The sequence below is a fragment of the Brienomyrus brachyistius genome, chromosome 8 (assembly GCF_023856365.1).
Source record: "Brienomyrus brachyistius isolate T26 chromosome 8, BBRACH_0.4, whole genome shotgun sequence".
Classification (NCBI taxonomy): domain Eukaryota; kingdom Metazoa; phylum Chordata; class Actinopteri; order Osteoglossiformes; family Mormyridae; genus Brienomyrus; species Brienomyrus brachyistius.
Window position 1 is genome coordinate 4,568,218 of NC_064540.1, and position 15,353 is coordinate 4,583,570.

Consider the following 15,353-nt stretch of genomic DNA (forward strand, 5'->3'; position numbering starts at 1 on the left):
CGCACTTGTAATCGATAGATTGCAGGTTCGAATCCCTGACCAGAAAGGCACCACTAAAGTACCCTGACAAAGGTGCCGCCCCCATGCCCTGCTCCCCGGGCGCCGAATTAGCTGCCCCCAGGCTATGCCACTCTATCACATATGGGTTAAATACAGAGGACACATTTCATTGTTGTGCTATGGTGTGTCAACAATGACAACTGATCACTAAATTCTAACTAAATTCTCCAGCTGCAATCCTGATCCATCTATATGTATGAATCAAGCCCCCCCATGTCTCACAAAGTCTCAAAATTATTTTGAATCCTTCGTTTGTCACTTGCTGTCTGTGTGTCACCCTGTGCTTGTGGGGAAACCATCTCAAGCCACTGTATGCTTGTATATGGATGTCATGACAGTAAAGCACACTTGACCCAACACCAGCCCCAAGTATGCTACTCTCAAAGAGATATATGAGAAACCTCACCTTTAAGAGAGATGGGAAAAAGTGTATTCAAAGTGCTAACGGGAAATTGTTGCCGGGCGATATTTTAAAATCCCACTTCTAAATGAGAAAAGAAAAAACCCAAAGGGCTCGAAAGAATTTCAAAAATAGATCAGAGTTTCCAAGAAACTGAGTTTCTGTATCCCACCTCCCCCCATCGGGCCGGATGCAGGGATGCTGCAGCCGGCTCGAGTCCAGAGAGCACGGCGCTCATGAAATTAGGGACAGAACGAGGCCATGGAACCCCGTGGGAACAAATCGGGCCTGCTGGCCAGGTTCAGCTTTCGCTTAGGTTCTTCTCGGCGGAGGACGGTGGAAGACGGCGGGGGGGGGTGGAGGGTATGGGGGGGGTGGTGTCACTACCAACCACAGGAGATCAGACAAGATGCATCAGCCAACTGCCTAGTGCCCCTTGACTCCTGACCATTACCACCTGGACACACACACACACACACACACACACACACACACACACACACACACACACACACACACACACACACACACACACACACACACACAGGCGCATGCACACACTTGCTAAAAATGCAGACGTGACAGACACACAAGCGCCTATTTTCATTATTATAAACTCTACCCCTCTTTTGCCCACAATCATTCTATTAAATATGCAACAACAAAAAACAATGTCCTGCCCCTGAAAAGCAGCCTGCGCTCATCTAAAAAACTTACCACCGAGGGAAAGTGGGACAGTCAGAGGCATCTCAATTAAACAGCAATGGGCTTCATTTAATAACAGAATACAAGCCTGTCAGAAGAAACCACTCATCAACTATCCTTAATGCAAAACAAAAAGAACCTTTAAACACAGTTAAAACTGTAAGGTCATCGAGAATCGCTCTGCCCTAATCATACCTGATTTGAAAAGCCTAACCTCTCTCAACATCACCCCCTACTGGCCGACTTACCTCCTGAATCATGCCGATGAACTCCGAGAAGGCCCAGTTGAGCTGATTGAGCACGCTGTTCAGGAAGCTAGCCGCCATGTCCTTATCCTGGCTGAGGAGCTCGGCCATGTGCTTCTGGAGCAGAAGGGACGGGCAGGGCTCTGTAGCCAATCAGGGAGTGGAACACGTGTCAGTTCAACTACCATCCAATGAGGTCGGCATCTTTGTCGGGTTTGGGTTCGAGACGACTGGACAAAACAGAGGAGCTGAAAGCCACCACTCAAGCTACGACAAACAGGAACTAGTCTAAGTCTCTGTTTTCTCAACCAATGGGTCGTGTTCCAAAAGGTGATCACAGGACCATTTTTGGCGAGTTGTGGAGTATATGTTCTAAAAAATAAATAAATAAATAAATAAATAAATAAATAAATAAATAAATAAATAAAAATTTTAATTAAATTTAAAAAAATAAAAAATGTACCACCAGCACCCACACCCCTCACCCCTCGGAACTATAATCACACTATTTGTTGTAAAATAAATTTAGTTAAAAAATTTTGCTTATGGCTAAGGAAAAACGTGGGTCCTGAGGCTAAACCGTCCGAGAACCACTGGTCGAAGGAACATGGAAACAAAGTGTCAGGCTATTAACCAGCTCAGTCTCTGAGGGGGTACAAGCAAAGCCTCCCCATCAGCGATCACCTTAGACCTAAAAGGGCTGCCTCTGATAATTACAGCCATCTGCCAGGATGGCCCCATGACTCAATTCTCTCGAGGGCCCCTTAGGATTACTGCAGCTACCATTACTGCCACTGGCACTGTCCTATAATAACCGCCGCTATCTGCCAAGATGATTGTGGCTATTGCCTTCCATTACAGAGCCCATCTCTGGCCATTAGAGTAGCCACACGCTAACAGAGGCTTGTGGGCCCCAATTCGGCAAACCGCACTGCGCCGACCGAAAGCATCTACGCATCACGAGCTTCAGATACCCACCCACCCCCCAAAAAAACCCCTCTGTAGACTGCATATCAAAGCAGTATCTGCCCTTAAAGCAAAAATAACCTTTTCGGTTTAATTGGCCACTAAACAGTTTTCTAAATGAGCAACGGCCTAGAGGGACCCACAAGGACTCAGACGCAGGCTGTGGAGGAGAGACACGAGACTGAGGAGAGAGTTTGGAGGACATCCCCCCACCACACAGATGACAGGGCGTCTTAACCAAAGTACTTAATCCATTTGTTCTCCGGGATTCCTGCAGAGAGCCCGGATTCACCGTTTGCCATCATAGTATTTCAAGAAGCCCCCAGAAAGGTGAATAATTCCACTTTGGATTTTATAATTAAACAGTAAACATTTCACCAGGCCCAGAAATAATAAAAAAAAAAAACATTGCATGAAGAAATCAGGAAATCCGTTTCTTCCATGATGCATGTCAACTGATTTTACACTAAACATTGAATAATAAAATAAGGAAATTACTGGGCAAGATATCATGTGACCTGTTAAGTGATGGCTGTGGGCTTCATCCATCAATAATGTGGGGTAGTTTGAGAGAAATTATACTGGAAGAGAAATCCCCCCCCACACACACACACAACAGAACCTACAACGAAAAAATCTCAAAGACGCGTAACGTGGAGTCTGCATTAAATCGGCAGAGACTCGCATCTACCCGTTAGCGGAACATACCCATAGATCCATTAGTGGGATATTATGCGGGGAAAAGCAATCAAACCTTATATACGATACTATTACACTGTCTGAGTAAGCGCTATGCATCCTATCATCTAACACGGTTAGCGGCAGCGATGCACCCCACTGCGTCCGCCGGCGATTTACCCAAAGTATACATTAACGACAATTCATAAACGAAAGTGCGATGAGCAGAAAACTAAATAAATACAAGTGGCACCGAGAGACGAGGACATTCTAGTGTTCAGCACACAGACACCTTAACAGACGCCCCCCTTAGACACCCTTGCAAACCAAGCCCAACTATTCTGAGAAGGATGTCCATAAGGTTTAGCGTGTTTATGGGAGTTTTTGACCATTAATCCAGGAGAGCATTTGTGAGGTCAGGCACTGATGTTTCACGAGGAGGCCTGGCTCGCGGTCCCCACTCTAATTCATCCCAAAGATGTTCTGCCGGGTTGAGGTCAGGACTCTGTGCAGGACAGTCGAGTTCCTCCACACCAGACTCACTCATCTATGTCCTTATGGACCCTGCTTTGTACACTGGTGCGCACTCATGCTGGAACAGTAAAGGGGCCATCCCCAAACTGCTCCCACAAAGTTGGGAGCATGAAATTGTCCAAAATGGCTTTGGATGCTGCAGCATTAAGAGTTCCTTTCACTAGAACTAAGGGGCCAAGCCCAACCCCTGAAAAACCCTACACCATAACCCCAAAAGCAGCTGACAGGCCTCAGACTACAGAGGGTTAAAAACAGATTAAATAGTAAATAATGCAAAAGTAAAACCGTGGGGGGATTCGACACAAGAGACCAATGCAGGCTTCCTCCGCTTGGCCGTTTTCACCTTCGTTTTACTTTTGATGTTATTTTTGCACATAATATAATAATTCTACAAGGTAATGAGAGGAACTGGGAAGGACTCAGGTTAAAACTAGACTGGGGTGGAATCAAAAGCACAGAGTAAAACAATGCTGTAATATTGATGGGGGGGGGGGGTAAAAACTTACTTTGAAAACTAGCAACAGACAAATCCCCTGGAAGGCAAGCAAAGGAAATAATAAATAAAATGACTGAAAACACAAAAGCAATATTAAATTACCGTGACAAATCTGTAACATGGTAAAGAAATCTTAAAACAATAAAAAAACGAAAAGGTACATATCACAGACACATAAAAATGATGAATGACCTGTCAGCATGTTTTTAACCATATAATGCCTGATAAATGTCACCACAATTCCGTGGTCATACTCTCAGATTGATCGTGACTAATATGAAACACAATTGAGACTGTACTTAAACAGGGGTAACTCAATCGAGAGTCTGAGGGCAACCAGTCCGATCAGGGATGTTAACCGGATATGAAAGAGAGGGAGTGACCTGGGCATCTCCGAAATGCGACAGGATGGCCAGGTCACAGGGACAAGCGGCATTTCCCACGGCCAAGAAAATGCGTATATCCAGGCCTAAAGGGAAGAGCCCATAAGCACTGGCTTGGTACAGACCGGGCCCGAGAGTCGTTACTTTGTCGCATGCGAATGAGGTCACACCAAGAGCAGGATCTTTCATGGAATCCATAACCTCGTTATGCGGTGCAGAAGCATGACTGACTCCCTATATAAGGAAACCCAGTGACATGCAAGAAGCTTGATCATCGCTGCCAAGTCGGAGCTAAGAACACCACGAACACCAAGCAGAAACCCGCCTTTGAAAAGCCTTGAAATGATGCTGTATCTGCCAAGTACAGGTAATTCTTTAGTTTTCATCGATCCCGTCTTGCTCTCCATTGAGACAATGACACACTTACAGAAAGGCGAGAGCACCGTTTTGGGTCTGAGCATGGGGTCAGACAGCCATTCAGACAGCAGGGGGTTAAGGACCAGGGATGGGATTTGAACTGATGACCTTCTGATAACTGGCACAGCGGCCTAACCCACTCAACCACACAGCACCCACCTAAAGACCACACTGCCCCATGTGTCAGTGTACAGGACACACACACACACACACACACACACACACAGTTCTATTTCTGCCCAGATCTCCCAATATACTTCTAAGTATTACTTCATTCCACACAGTTTAATTTACATACATTGCTTGTTCTTTTTTAAATCATACCCTTGTAGGGTATATGCAAGAGCAATGACTTCCTAGCTACAGAAGCGAAATATTTCAGACGATAAGCAGCAGCCCCAGTTTCCATAAGAGGATGTGTTAGTAACACCGAGAACATATCAGACAGGTGGGCAGAGGTGCCTGAAGATGTTCGTTCCGATTCATGTTTTTTTGCCAGAACATCACAGAAGCTCAATGTAGCCTCACGAAAACCGCCCGCCATTTACAGACGTCGCCTCGCCTTCATAAACCCGCCGAGCTCTTACATCTGACAGAACTTACACTTGTTTGAAAATGAGACTTCCAATTTTCCACACAAACTTCAGCTTTCAGGACGGCAAAGAGATAGGAGATTTGTGTTCATTTTAAATCCAAATTTCAAAAGCATCGCATTACCATCTCAACATTGACCTTCTCTGGTGTATGCTGACATTTTAAGGGCTATACAAACCCTCTGTCTGTCTGGAAATCTCCTCTTTCGGTCACAGACGAGAGAAACTTTCCATGTGTCACTCATGAATACAAATCAGTGCTATTTACATGCAAGATAAAGAAACACTATTGGGTTCCGTCACCGAGAAAAATAGTCAACGAATGAAATGGATAGGGAGGCGGGGCCAAGTGAGGGGGAGGAGACTCACTCTGCAGGCTGGGGAGGTTGGCATCCTCTGGTTTGGTCTTCAGCAAGTGCGGCAGTCGCGTGTACCTGTACCCAAAGCCACAACCCTGGGGAGAGAGAAGGGTGACTGACTAGGGGGGAATGAACAAGGGAAATGCAGCCATTGACACCAACACTGAAACACTGAAGTTAGTCAACACATGCAATCAGACAACAATCCCTAACATCTGATACTATCCATATTCACATTCGATATCGTGTTACAATCCCCCACACAAGGAATACCACCCCTAAATCAGACGGCAGAATAACGATGAAAATATACACAAACAAATGCATGGCATGCCCCATTAAAAGCTGCTAAAAGCAGCGGAACACATAATACCTGCTGTACAGTAAAAATTCCCACTTCCATTAGCTAGAAAGGCATTATTATCACCTTGAATAGGCGCCACAACACTTAAAAAAAAAAAATCGTTAGATTACTTTTGGAGAGGAATCGATAAAAGGAGGAATGCCAGAAAGGGAGGTTTCACGTTGCATCACCCGGCGAGCTTTCAGAGGCATGCGACCTAGAAGGTCGGCAGCCTGAGCGACTGCAGAGAGGCGAGACGTCGCGGTGTTGGCGGCCATGTTGGAGGGAGGGGGAGAGAAACAGGAGGTGGCCCTCACCCTCCACAGCCGCACCAGGATCCAGTTGGTCTGAGCCCAGGGCCGCTGCTCGTAGGGGGCCAGCAGGTTCCTCATCATATCCATGCGCCTGGGGCAGACGTTGGACTTATTACACACGTGTGCACGTGGCAGGCAGCGAAAGCATAGCCTGCCATTCTACAGCAGACGTGGAAAGGCGTGAGCGCTACGCTAATATGAGATATCACTGCCCTGTATCTACAGACTCAATATTGAAACATCCCAATGCCAGTGGACATCTGCACCCATCAATCCATCCATTTCCACTGCTTATCTAATTTAGCCGCGATAATGCACACAGCATTAGCTGGGCAGCACCATGTCTGGGAGAATACTAAGTGTATCGAGTTCCTATAAGTCAAGCAGCTTTCTTACGTTTGTGTGAATTTTAAAGTTCCGTATCGTTTTGTTTTTATGCACCTGGCAGGATCGCAAAACTAATCTGCATCTCAGATGCAAAGGAACTTAAACACAAACAGGTAAACAATCCATCATTTTAAGAAGTTATGACAGAAGTATTTACATTTCAAAATCCATCCAAACAAAAGACGTCATAGGGCTTAGTCTAAAGGGATATCACACACATATTCTATTTCTGGTCCACCTTAAAGACCTTCATTAAGATACTCACTGCTCCTCTGGGATCCTCTCCACTGCCCTGAGGGATTGTGGGTAACACACATAACTAGCTAGGGCCTGCATGAGGGAGTCCTTGATGTCTGGAACACAAAGCACACAGTGGCTGAAAGTTCCGAATGACAGAAAGCTGTAAATGAAAAATTACCTACAATAATATTGTGTGTCCAGTCTCTGAGGTTTAGTATATTTGCCCCGGTCCTGCTGTTATCATAATAAAATTCAGCCACTCACAAAAAAACCCAGAACTGCAGTTTGATCTCTTTTTCCATTTGTGTGAACAGATTTTGCTCTTTTGCGTCGACGACAGAAAAAACACTGGCACGACTTCAACTATTTTGTCGTCCTTTTAAAAAATGTATCGGTTTGGCTGGCGTGGAGGTGGAAATGAGAGGCTGATCGACCCTGAGGAGCCCCACACAAATGGAAATGCCAGGACTTGTTCGCGTGTGAGTGCGTACCAGCATCTGATCTCCTGCGAAATGCAGGCCGTGGATGACAGTCGCATAAAAATGAGACAATGTCACTAAGAAAGAATGATACACGATCTCATTATATAAGCATAAAAAACAAAGGCGACGAATGAAAATGATACAATAACTTACATAATTAAAGCACGACAGGGAGATGATTCAAGGGTTTTTAAGGAATGAAAAAAGAAACATTGCTACACAGCTACACTTGCATTTAGCTCAATCAAAAATAAGAAACCTCTTAGATTTTCTCCTTTCAAGGATAACACTACAAAATTACAAAAAAAAAAACTATATTTTCCCATAAAAGAAAACTATGAATTGCTGTACAGTAAAACAATCTTGGAAGTGGTATAGATCCTATGATGATATTTTGGCTACATCTTGGGGAGGAGCATAATTATACAGTTACACAGAAAAATAAATTAACCTGGATCTTGAATGGAAAATTTCAAGGCTATATTAAGTTATCATTTCCCATTAAATCAGTTTCTAACGGATTACTGCTGCATTTCTCAGCAGGATTTAAATTATTTTCCCCTTTTCCCTGCAGGAAATAGAAATATATGAAGTATTAAGGACTAAGAGTGATAGGGAGAGATTCATGCATAACAGCCAAGAATGTTAAGCTGGAACTCAAAGCAGGACAATTCATATCATATGAATCACTTACGCTTGTATTGTAATACAATAACATACAGTAGTTCTTCACTGAATAGCGCCAAGCTACGTAATAAGCCTGTTTCTGCATCATAGCCATGGTCTGCTGGTCGGCTTACTGCCAAATCTCAGGAATAGAAGCTAATTTGCGTAAAGGGTCATACATTTTCAGCGACGGGCGCCCCTTACCTGTGCCCACGATACGAGGGTCTGCAAAGTGCTTGGCCAGTATGGCTGCGAGCTGCGTCAGGGTGTCCTCGTACCCTAGAGGACGGGGAGGGAATTATTCGAAAGTCCACCATGCGCTCTTTACGTCAACTTTTAACAAGCATATGGGTCTTTATCCAGAACACCCCTACAATTGAGACATAATTATATTACATCTGTAATCCTTACAAACAAACACTCTGCATCACCTCCGAGAGGTGATACGTCTAGTTGAGCACAAAAAATTATGATCTTAAGACCAGTTTAAGATCTAAATTTTAACCCAAATTAAGCTACCTGGCAGGTCCTCCATGCTGTTGAATGGGCTGAAGTAGTTCTTGAGAGCGCTGTAGCTATTCATAGCCACGTTGAGGTAGAACTCGGGGGTGAAGGCGAAGAGTGAACCGGTGTTGTCCGCATGCTCAGTGGTCCGGATGCAGACCCTCAGGAGCCAGTAGATGTCCAGCATCTTCTCCTGAAAAGTGCACCAGAAAGGGGTGTCAATGTAGCATTCAATTAGTGCAGGATGCGTGATCAGGAGCAGATCCACTTAACCCCGAGAACAACAGAAAACCGAGCCAGTAAGCGAGATGCTTTACACACAAGCTGTTCCATCACCATAGTGTGTCAGACAAAAAGCTACATTTATTTGCAGTTACAACAAAGCCAATTTTAGAGAATGCAATACATGCAACTACGAAAAGCAGAGTTTCTGATACCCATGTGGCCTCATTTCTGAGTGAGTTTGGGGACATTTGGGCTCTTTTAACCTGGCAAGAACTGCTTTGGATTGTGTTGACTTTGGAAGGGACAAGCCTTGGATTTAATTGATTTTGGCAGGGAGATGCTTTGGATTTTGTTGACTGTGGCAGAGAGATGCCTTGGATTTCATTGACTTTGGCAGGGAGACTGTTGGACTTTCTTAACTATGGCAAGGAGAAGCTTTCGTGGGCCACCAATAAATGCTCCACATCCCTCTGTTCCAAACCTACACCTAAGACTGGAAAGTGACATACCTTTGAGTAAATGGTGGCATTGATCCAAGCAAGTCTCCGGCTCAGGTGATTCAGCTTCTCCAAGAAGACCTTCTGGCTCTTCTTCAACTCCTCTAAGATGTCCGACCTCTGTAGAAGCAAGGCCGGTAATTTAAGTGCATCATCAAACCTGCCGACAAGGCCTGAAATAGACGCGCCAACAGCCCTAGGTTTTACACGGATGGGGGGGGGGGCGGCATGGAGGTGTGGGGGCAGTTCAGGATAGACTTTGTCCTTCTTGGTTTTCCTTACCTTGCCTGGGCAGCGAGCTATTTTCTCCTCTGTGTCTTTGAGGGCCACCGCATACTCACGGACGTCATCCGAGACGACGACCATCTGAGGAACATCAAAAAACATCAGCTACCTCACTCCCACCCTGCCCCCACCTCCACCAATCGTTTTTAATCAGCTGGAAGCTTAATATAAGAATCACAGCTGGATATCAGTTGGAATGACTTGTGTGCAATCTCAGTAAGGGGGGCTAAAATGGAATCATTAATTCCAAGCACGGAAACTATACAATGAGGATGGCTTGAGGCTAATGTTCCTCCTACCACATTAAGGCAGCAGCAGCAGACCGGCAACACTACTCCTCGTTCCGACTTTGAAAACAGCACATTAATACTGGAGTTTAATCAAACAAGATACCACACGTGAAAACTCCTTAGACACCCAGACGCATAAACTAGCTTTTGTTATAGGTTTTCCCGAGAACGCTACAGAACCTATTACAGCACGAGCATACCATGAATACCATTTCATCACAGGGTGTACACACAATACACACACACTCACATCACTCCACACTCCAGGCAAGACAGAGATGGCATTGGAATATATGCATGTCTCTGAGCCATGATAAGAAGAAGGACCCCGTAATCCACAGTGAGAATATGTAAATTACACACTCAGAGCAAAGGCAGGATTCAATGGCAATGGGGCTACTCAATAAGTCACCTTGGTTTCTATGAGGAAGGTGACAATCAAAAGGAAGGCGTCCATCTGATTTGACACATCCCTAAATCAAGCCTCTTGCTCCCTTTGACATTATTCTAATGAGAAGTACAGGATTTGCCTCATCTACTGTGAAATTACAAAACTGTTTCCCATGGACCCATCAGAGATGATATGAGGTCAGAAAAGTGCCACCCCAGAAACAAATGAGTGATTCCCCTTGGAGTTATACTCCCCCCCCCCAAGAAAGGGGCAGCAGGCACCAACCGAAGGATAATTATACCTTCCTTTAAAGGACAAGGCAGTCACAGCAATTGGAAAAGGTTGAGGGGTTTTCACAGCGGATCTCGCACTTTTCCATCTTAGCAAACATGGGAACCGCATTTCCAAGACACAGCTGATTTGAGAACTCGGAAAAGCAGACAATTATGTTTCCAGGTGACAGAAATCACTAATATCAGGCCTCAGTCATCAGTACTGAGACCCATCTCAGCAGAATTGGTCAGCAGGGGGAAAAAAAAAAAAAGTTTATAGCTCATTTGTCATTCAGGCGAACAGAACCAAGCCGCAATTTTATAATTAAGAATTAAAGCAGAAGCCGTAAAACCAGCTGTGAAACTAAAGGGAATTGCGTTATATCGTTTCTCCATTCTGTGGAAAACAAAACATCAATCTGTTGGCTTAATAAAGAGCTTAAAACATCGTGGGCTGTATAAAACCGTCCCGTGGCCCGGTACTGAGACCTTTTCAAAGTCGAGTGGCCACCTATCTGGTGTTTTATGAGATGCTCCCTATTGTGAAATAAACTGCAATGTCCAGTTTTTGGTCCATTTTCAGACCATGTGGCAAATATCCGGCTTCCAAGTGAATAAGCCGATGAAATCCCTACAGAAAATGGCTTATCATCCAATGGAATAATCTTCATTGTGGTGCTAATTTTAAACAGTGATAAAGTTTAAATACCAGCCAGCAATAAATCAGGCGAAACTGACACATCAGACTAAAATGAATACCGGCCGATACAGACATGTTTACATGATATATTGTGCATCTCTAATATTTTTAATATATAGCAAGAGCAAATAAATACCTGAAATTGGATACATGCTATATAAACACAATACATTATATTACATTATATAATATTACACTTACACTATATTATAGATTTTTGCAGCACTCTTTTTAGAAGAAGCAAACAAAAATGGCAGGGGAAAGCAATATTTTTATTATATATATATATATATAAAGCTGGCCAATGTTTGTATTGTTGCAATTATTCAAATATTTTCACTATATAGGGACATAACTCTTAATCATTGAATTCTGGTGTTTCATTAAAACCCATTGCCACAAGTATATAAAATCAAGCACCTAGCCATGCAAGTGGTATTATTTCAAAGTAAAAGCATTTAGGAATTTAGGAACAACAGACTCTCAGCCATGAAGTGGCAGGCCATGGAAAGGAACGGAGTGGGGTTACCGAGTGCTGAGGTACGCAGTGAACAAACATCGCCAAACGCTCTGTTAACTCAATAACTGCAGAGTTTCATACTTCCTCTGGCATTAACCCCAGCACAAGAACTGTGCTCTGGTAGCTTCATGGAATGGGCTTCCATGGCCGAGCAGCTGCATGCAAGCATCACATTACTAAGTGTGATACCAAGCATTAGATAGTGTGGTGTAAAGCACGCTGCCAATGTGGAAACATGTTCTGTGGAGAGATGTATCACGCTTCGCTGCCTGGAAATTTGATGGACGAGTCCGGGTTTGGCAGATGACAGGAGAACGTTACCTGCCAGACTGCGTTGTGTCAACTGTAAAGTTTGGTGGAGGAGGGATAATGGTATGTGGTTGTTTTTCAGAGGTTGGGCTAGTGTTCCACTGGAGGGAACTCTCATGCTGCGTTCCATTTACTTCGGAGGTTCAAACTCGGAACTGGGAATGGCATCACACATGAGTTAACTGCGTTCCAGTACAGCAAGTCGGAAAGCTATTTAGCAATAGCAGGGACCCGTTTCAAAAAGCAAGATTTCTTGCTTAGCCGGATAACTCATCAGATTTCATTTACCCCAGTTTAAATTGCCTATTTCTTCTTTCACTTACATTTAGCCCAGACTACATTAAATCCAACAAGTTATCCAGCTAAGCAAGAATTTCTGCTTTCTGAAACAGGCCCCAGTTCTAGACTGGTTAATCGTTAGCCTTTTTCTTAGCAATATCTGTTATAACAACACATTACATGGTGTTTTGCATATAAAAACACATAGCAACATGCCCACATATAGCGGCTGGACAGTACTGTGCGTACGACCGATTGAATGAGGGACAAATAAGACGTCATTGCTAATAACCAGTATATAACTACAGGTTGCTAATTACAGGTTTAACTGTTGGTAAAGGGTGTAGCCGTTCATTTTGAACATACTTCTCTTCTTGCGTTTTTAGCTTTTTTGGATTTTAACTGGATTTTTAACTTACACAGTCTACAAAAGAGCGGTTCAGGGGGCATTTCATTATGTGTTGTACTTTGTATGACTATGTATGTGACAATTAAAGAATCTTGAATCTTGAATTCTGAAGTTGGGGTTGCAGAGGTTCCTCTAAGTCTTCCGAGTTGGAATTCTGACTTCAAGGGGTGTTCCAGGTGAAATTAAGGACTAATATTTCTGAGTTGCGAGTTCAAAAGGAACACAGCATTAATGCTTCAACATACCAAGGCATTTTAGACAATTCAATGCTTCCAGCTTTGTGCTAACAGTTTGGGGAAGGAAGCCCCTTTCTGTTCCAGCTTGATCGTGCCCCAGTGCACAAAGCAAGGTCCATAAAGACCTGTGGGGGTGAGTTTGGTGTGGAAGAACTTGACCGATCCACACAGACACCCGATCTCAACCCCATCGAACGCCATTGGGATGAACTAGAACGGATATTGCGAGCCTTCAAGCCCGACATCAGTGCCTAACCTCACAAAAGCTCTTCTGGATGAATGGGCAAAAATTCCCACAGACTAGCTCCAGAATCTTGTGGAAATCTTGTGTTTCTTGTTCCCAGAAAAGTGGCAGCTGTTATAGCCACAAAGTGGGGACCAACTCCATATTGATGCCTATGGATTTAGAATAGTATGTCTGGAGGTGTAATGGCCAGGTGTCCCAATACTTTTGTCTATATAGTGTATGTGTGCGTGTACATATATACGATTGAGATGCAGACATTGTGTTCACCTAGAATTGGTGACCCCCTTAAAGCTACATTATTGTTTTATATGATTATCTCCAATAAAATATAAAAGCACCATGATGCAACAGCCTGCTGGGAATCCACCGTCGGGCCAGTAGGGGGCGATATGCTCCACACAGGTAGAAACGGCTTCCTCACGATCAGCCCAGATAACACCTGAGAGGATCACTAAATCGGACATGGCTTGCAGCCCCTAATTTCCCCAGCCAGAGGACAGGACAGCCTTCCCCCAGTAGAGCTTAAAGCTCATGCTGGGGAGCAGGTCAGGAAGAAAGGAAAGGGCAGGTCAAATGCACGTGAATTCTCCCAATAGCAGCCTGGAGGGTCTGTCACACCCAGACCAAGTCCTGCCTGCCTGTCTGGGGGAAAACCGGCTTCCACCTGAGCTGCTGGCCACAGCCCCTCCATCATCGCTCTTTCATAAATTCTCTTATTCCTCATCCCCTGTGCTGCCCACCTGCCATAGATTTGCATCTTATTGCATCCTCTTTAGTCACATGACCATGTCCAGGGCTTGTTAAATGCATTAACCATTTCCAACCCGAATCAGGAAATGGAAATGGAGTTTGGAATTAAAATCTCCCTGAAATTCGAATTCAATTCCAATTCTTCCCCCCCATCTTGATCAATAATTTTGATTCGAGGAAGTCATCGATTTTATTAAAAATGTTTAAATGAAAGCACTTTTAGTCAAAATAATGGCGAGTAACATGATCCTATTATATTACCCAACAAAAGCAAATTAACTGCATATTTAATCAAAACGGAGTTAAGCCCGAAATCAGGTCTCTCAGGCTCCGGTTTATCCCATGACAAAATATCTCAGTAAAATCTCAGCAAAGATTTTCAGATAACAGAATGCAAAATTTACAGCAAATACAAAATCCCCACTAGAACCAAAGCAAAACAGCCTTTTTATCAGAGTCGGTGTCGTTTTTGTCTTTGCTTTTGCAAGGCTCTGTCACCGTCAAGGGGAATGCCTGTGCGTGTGTGTGTGTGTGTGTGTGCGTGCGTGTGCGTGTGCGTGTAATATCCCCTCAATGTGATTAAAAACCTGTTTTCTTTTTACCTTGTGGGGACATTTCACTGCATGTTACATTCACATTCACAATGCAAAAGATCCCATTAAACTGAACCGTTACAATTAGGTCCGGGTCTAATAATAGCCCCATAAAACAAAAAGCAGTCAAGAAATAGGGCTCTGCCCTTAACATTGTTAATCTTCCTGTCCTGCTCCACTCACTGCACACTCAACACATATGAGTGTTTTTCAGCTCCATTGAAGCACTGTATTTGAACAGGTACTGATAAACTCATTCAGTGTACACTGTTACCTCATTACCATGCAATAACTCATTGTTGTACATATCTCACGCTATGCATTGTATTATTTTGCATATATTGTACAGTTTTGAGGGGCGGCATGGTGGTGCAGTGGTTAGCACTGTTGCCTCACACCTCTGGGTCCCAGGTTCGAGTCTCCGCCTGGGTTACATGTGTGTGGAGTTTGCATGTTCTCCCCATGTCGTCGTGGGGTTTCCTCCGGGTACTCCGGTTTCCCCCCACAGTCCAAAAACATGCTGAGGCTAATTGGAGTTGCTAAATTGCCCATAGGTGTGCATGTGTGCGTGAATGGTG

General features: G+C 44.1%; 1 protein-coding gene and 1 long non-coding RNA gene across 4 annotated transcripts in view; one reads left to right on the forward strand and one right to left on the reverse strand.

The window, feature by feature from the left end:
• Positions 1-15,353, forward strand: part of LOC125747984 (uncharacterized) — a 300,948-nt gene that overhangs the window by 103,899 nt on the left and 181,696 nt on the right. The window contains exon 2 of the long non-coding RNA XR_007399421.1: positions 15,187-15,329. This is a non-coding gene — a long non-coding RNA (uncharacterized LOC125747984). The remainder of the gene's footprint in view (positions 1-15,186; positions 15,330-15,353) is intronic.
• Positions 1-15,353, reverse strand: part of LOC125747956 (E3 ubiquitin-protein ligase RNF123) — a 92,294-nt gene that overhangs the window by 55,205 nt on the left and 21,736 nt on the right. For all 3 annotated transcript variants that reach the window (XM_049023655.1, XM_049023654.1, XM_049023653.1), the window contains exons 25-32: positions 9,777-9,860; positions 9,507-9,614; positions 8,788-8,965; positions 8,473-8,547; positions 7,146-7,233; positions 6,497-6,584; positions 5,847-5,931; positions 1,414-1,553 (exon numbers count right to left, since the gene is read on the reverse strand). In XM_049023655.1, coding sequence (XP_048879612.1) covers positions 1,414-1,553; positions 5,847-5,931; positions 6,497-6,584; positions 7,146-7,233; positions 8,473-8,547; positions 8,788-8,965; positions 9,507-9,614; positions 9,777-9,860 — 846 coding nt within the window. The remainder of the gene's footprint in view (positions 1-1,413; positions 1,554-5,846; positions 5,932-6,496; positions 6,585-7,145; positions 7,234-8,472; positions 8,548-8,787; positions 8,966-9,506; positions 9,615-9,776; positions 9,861-15,353) is intronic.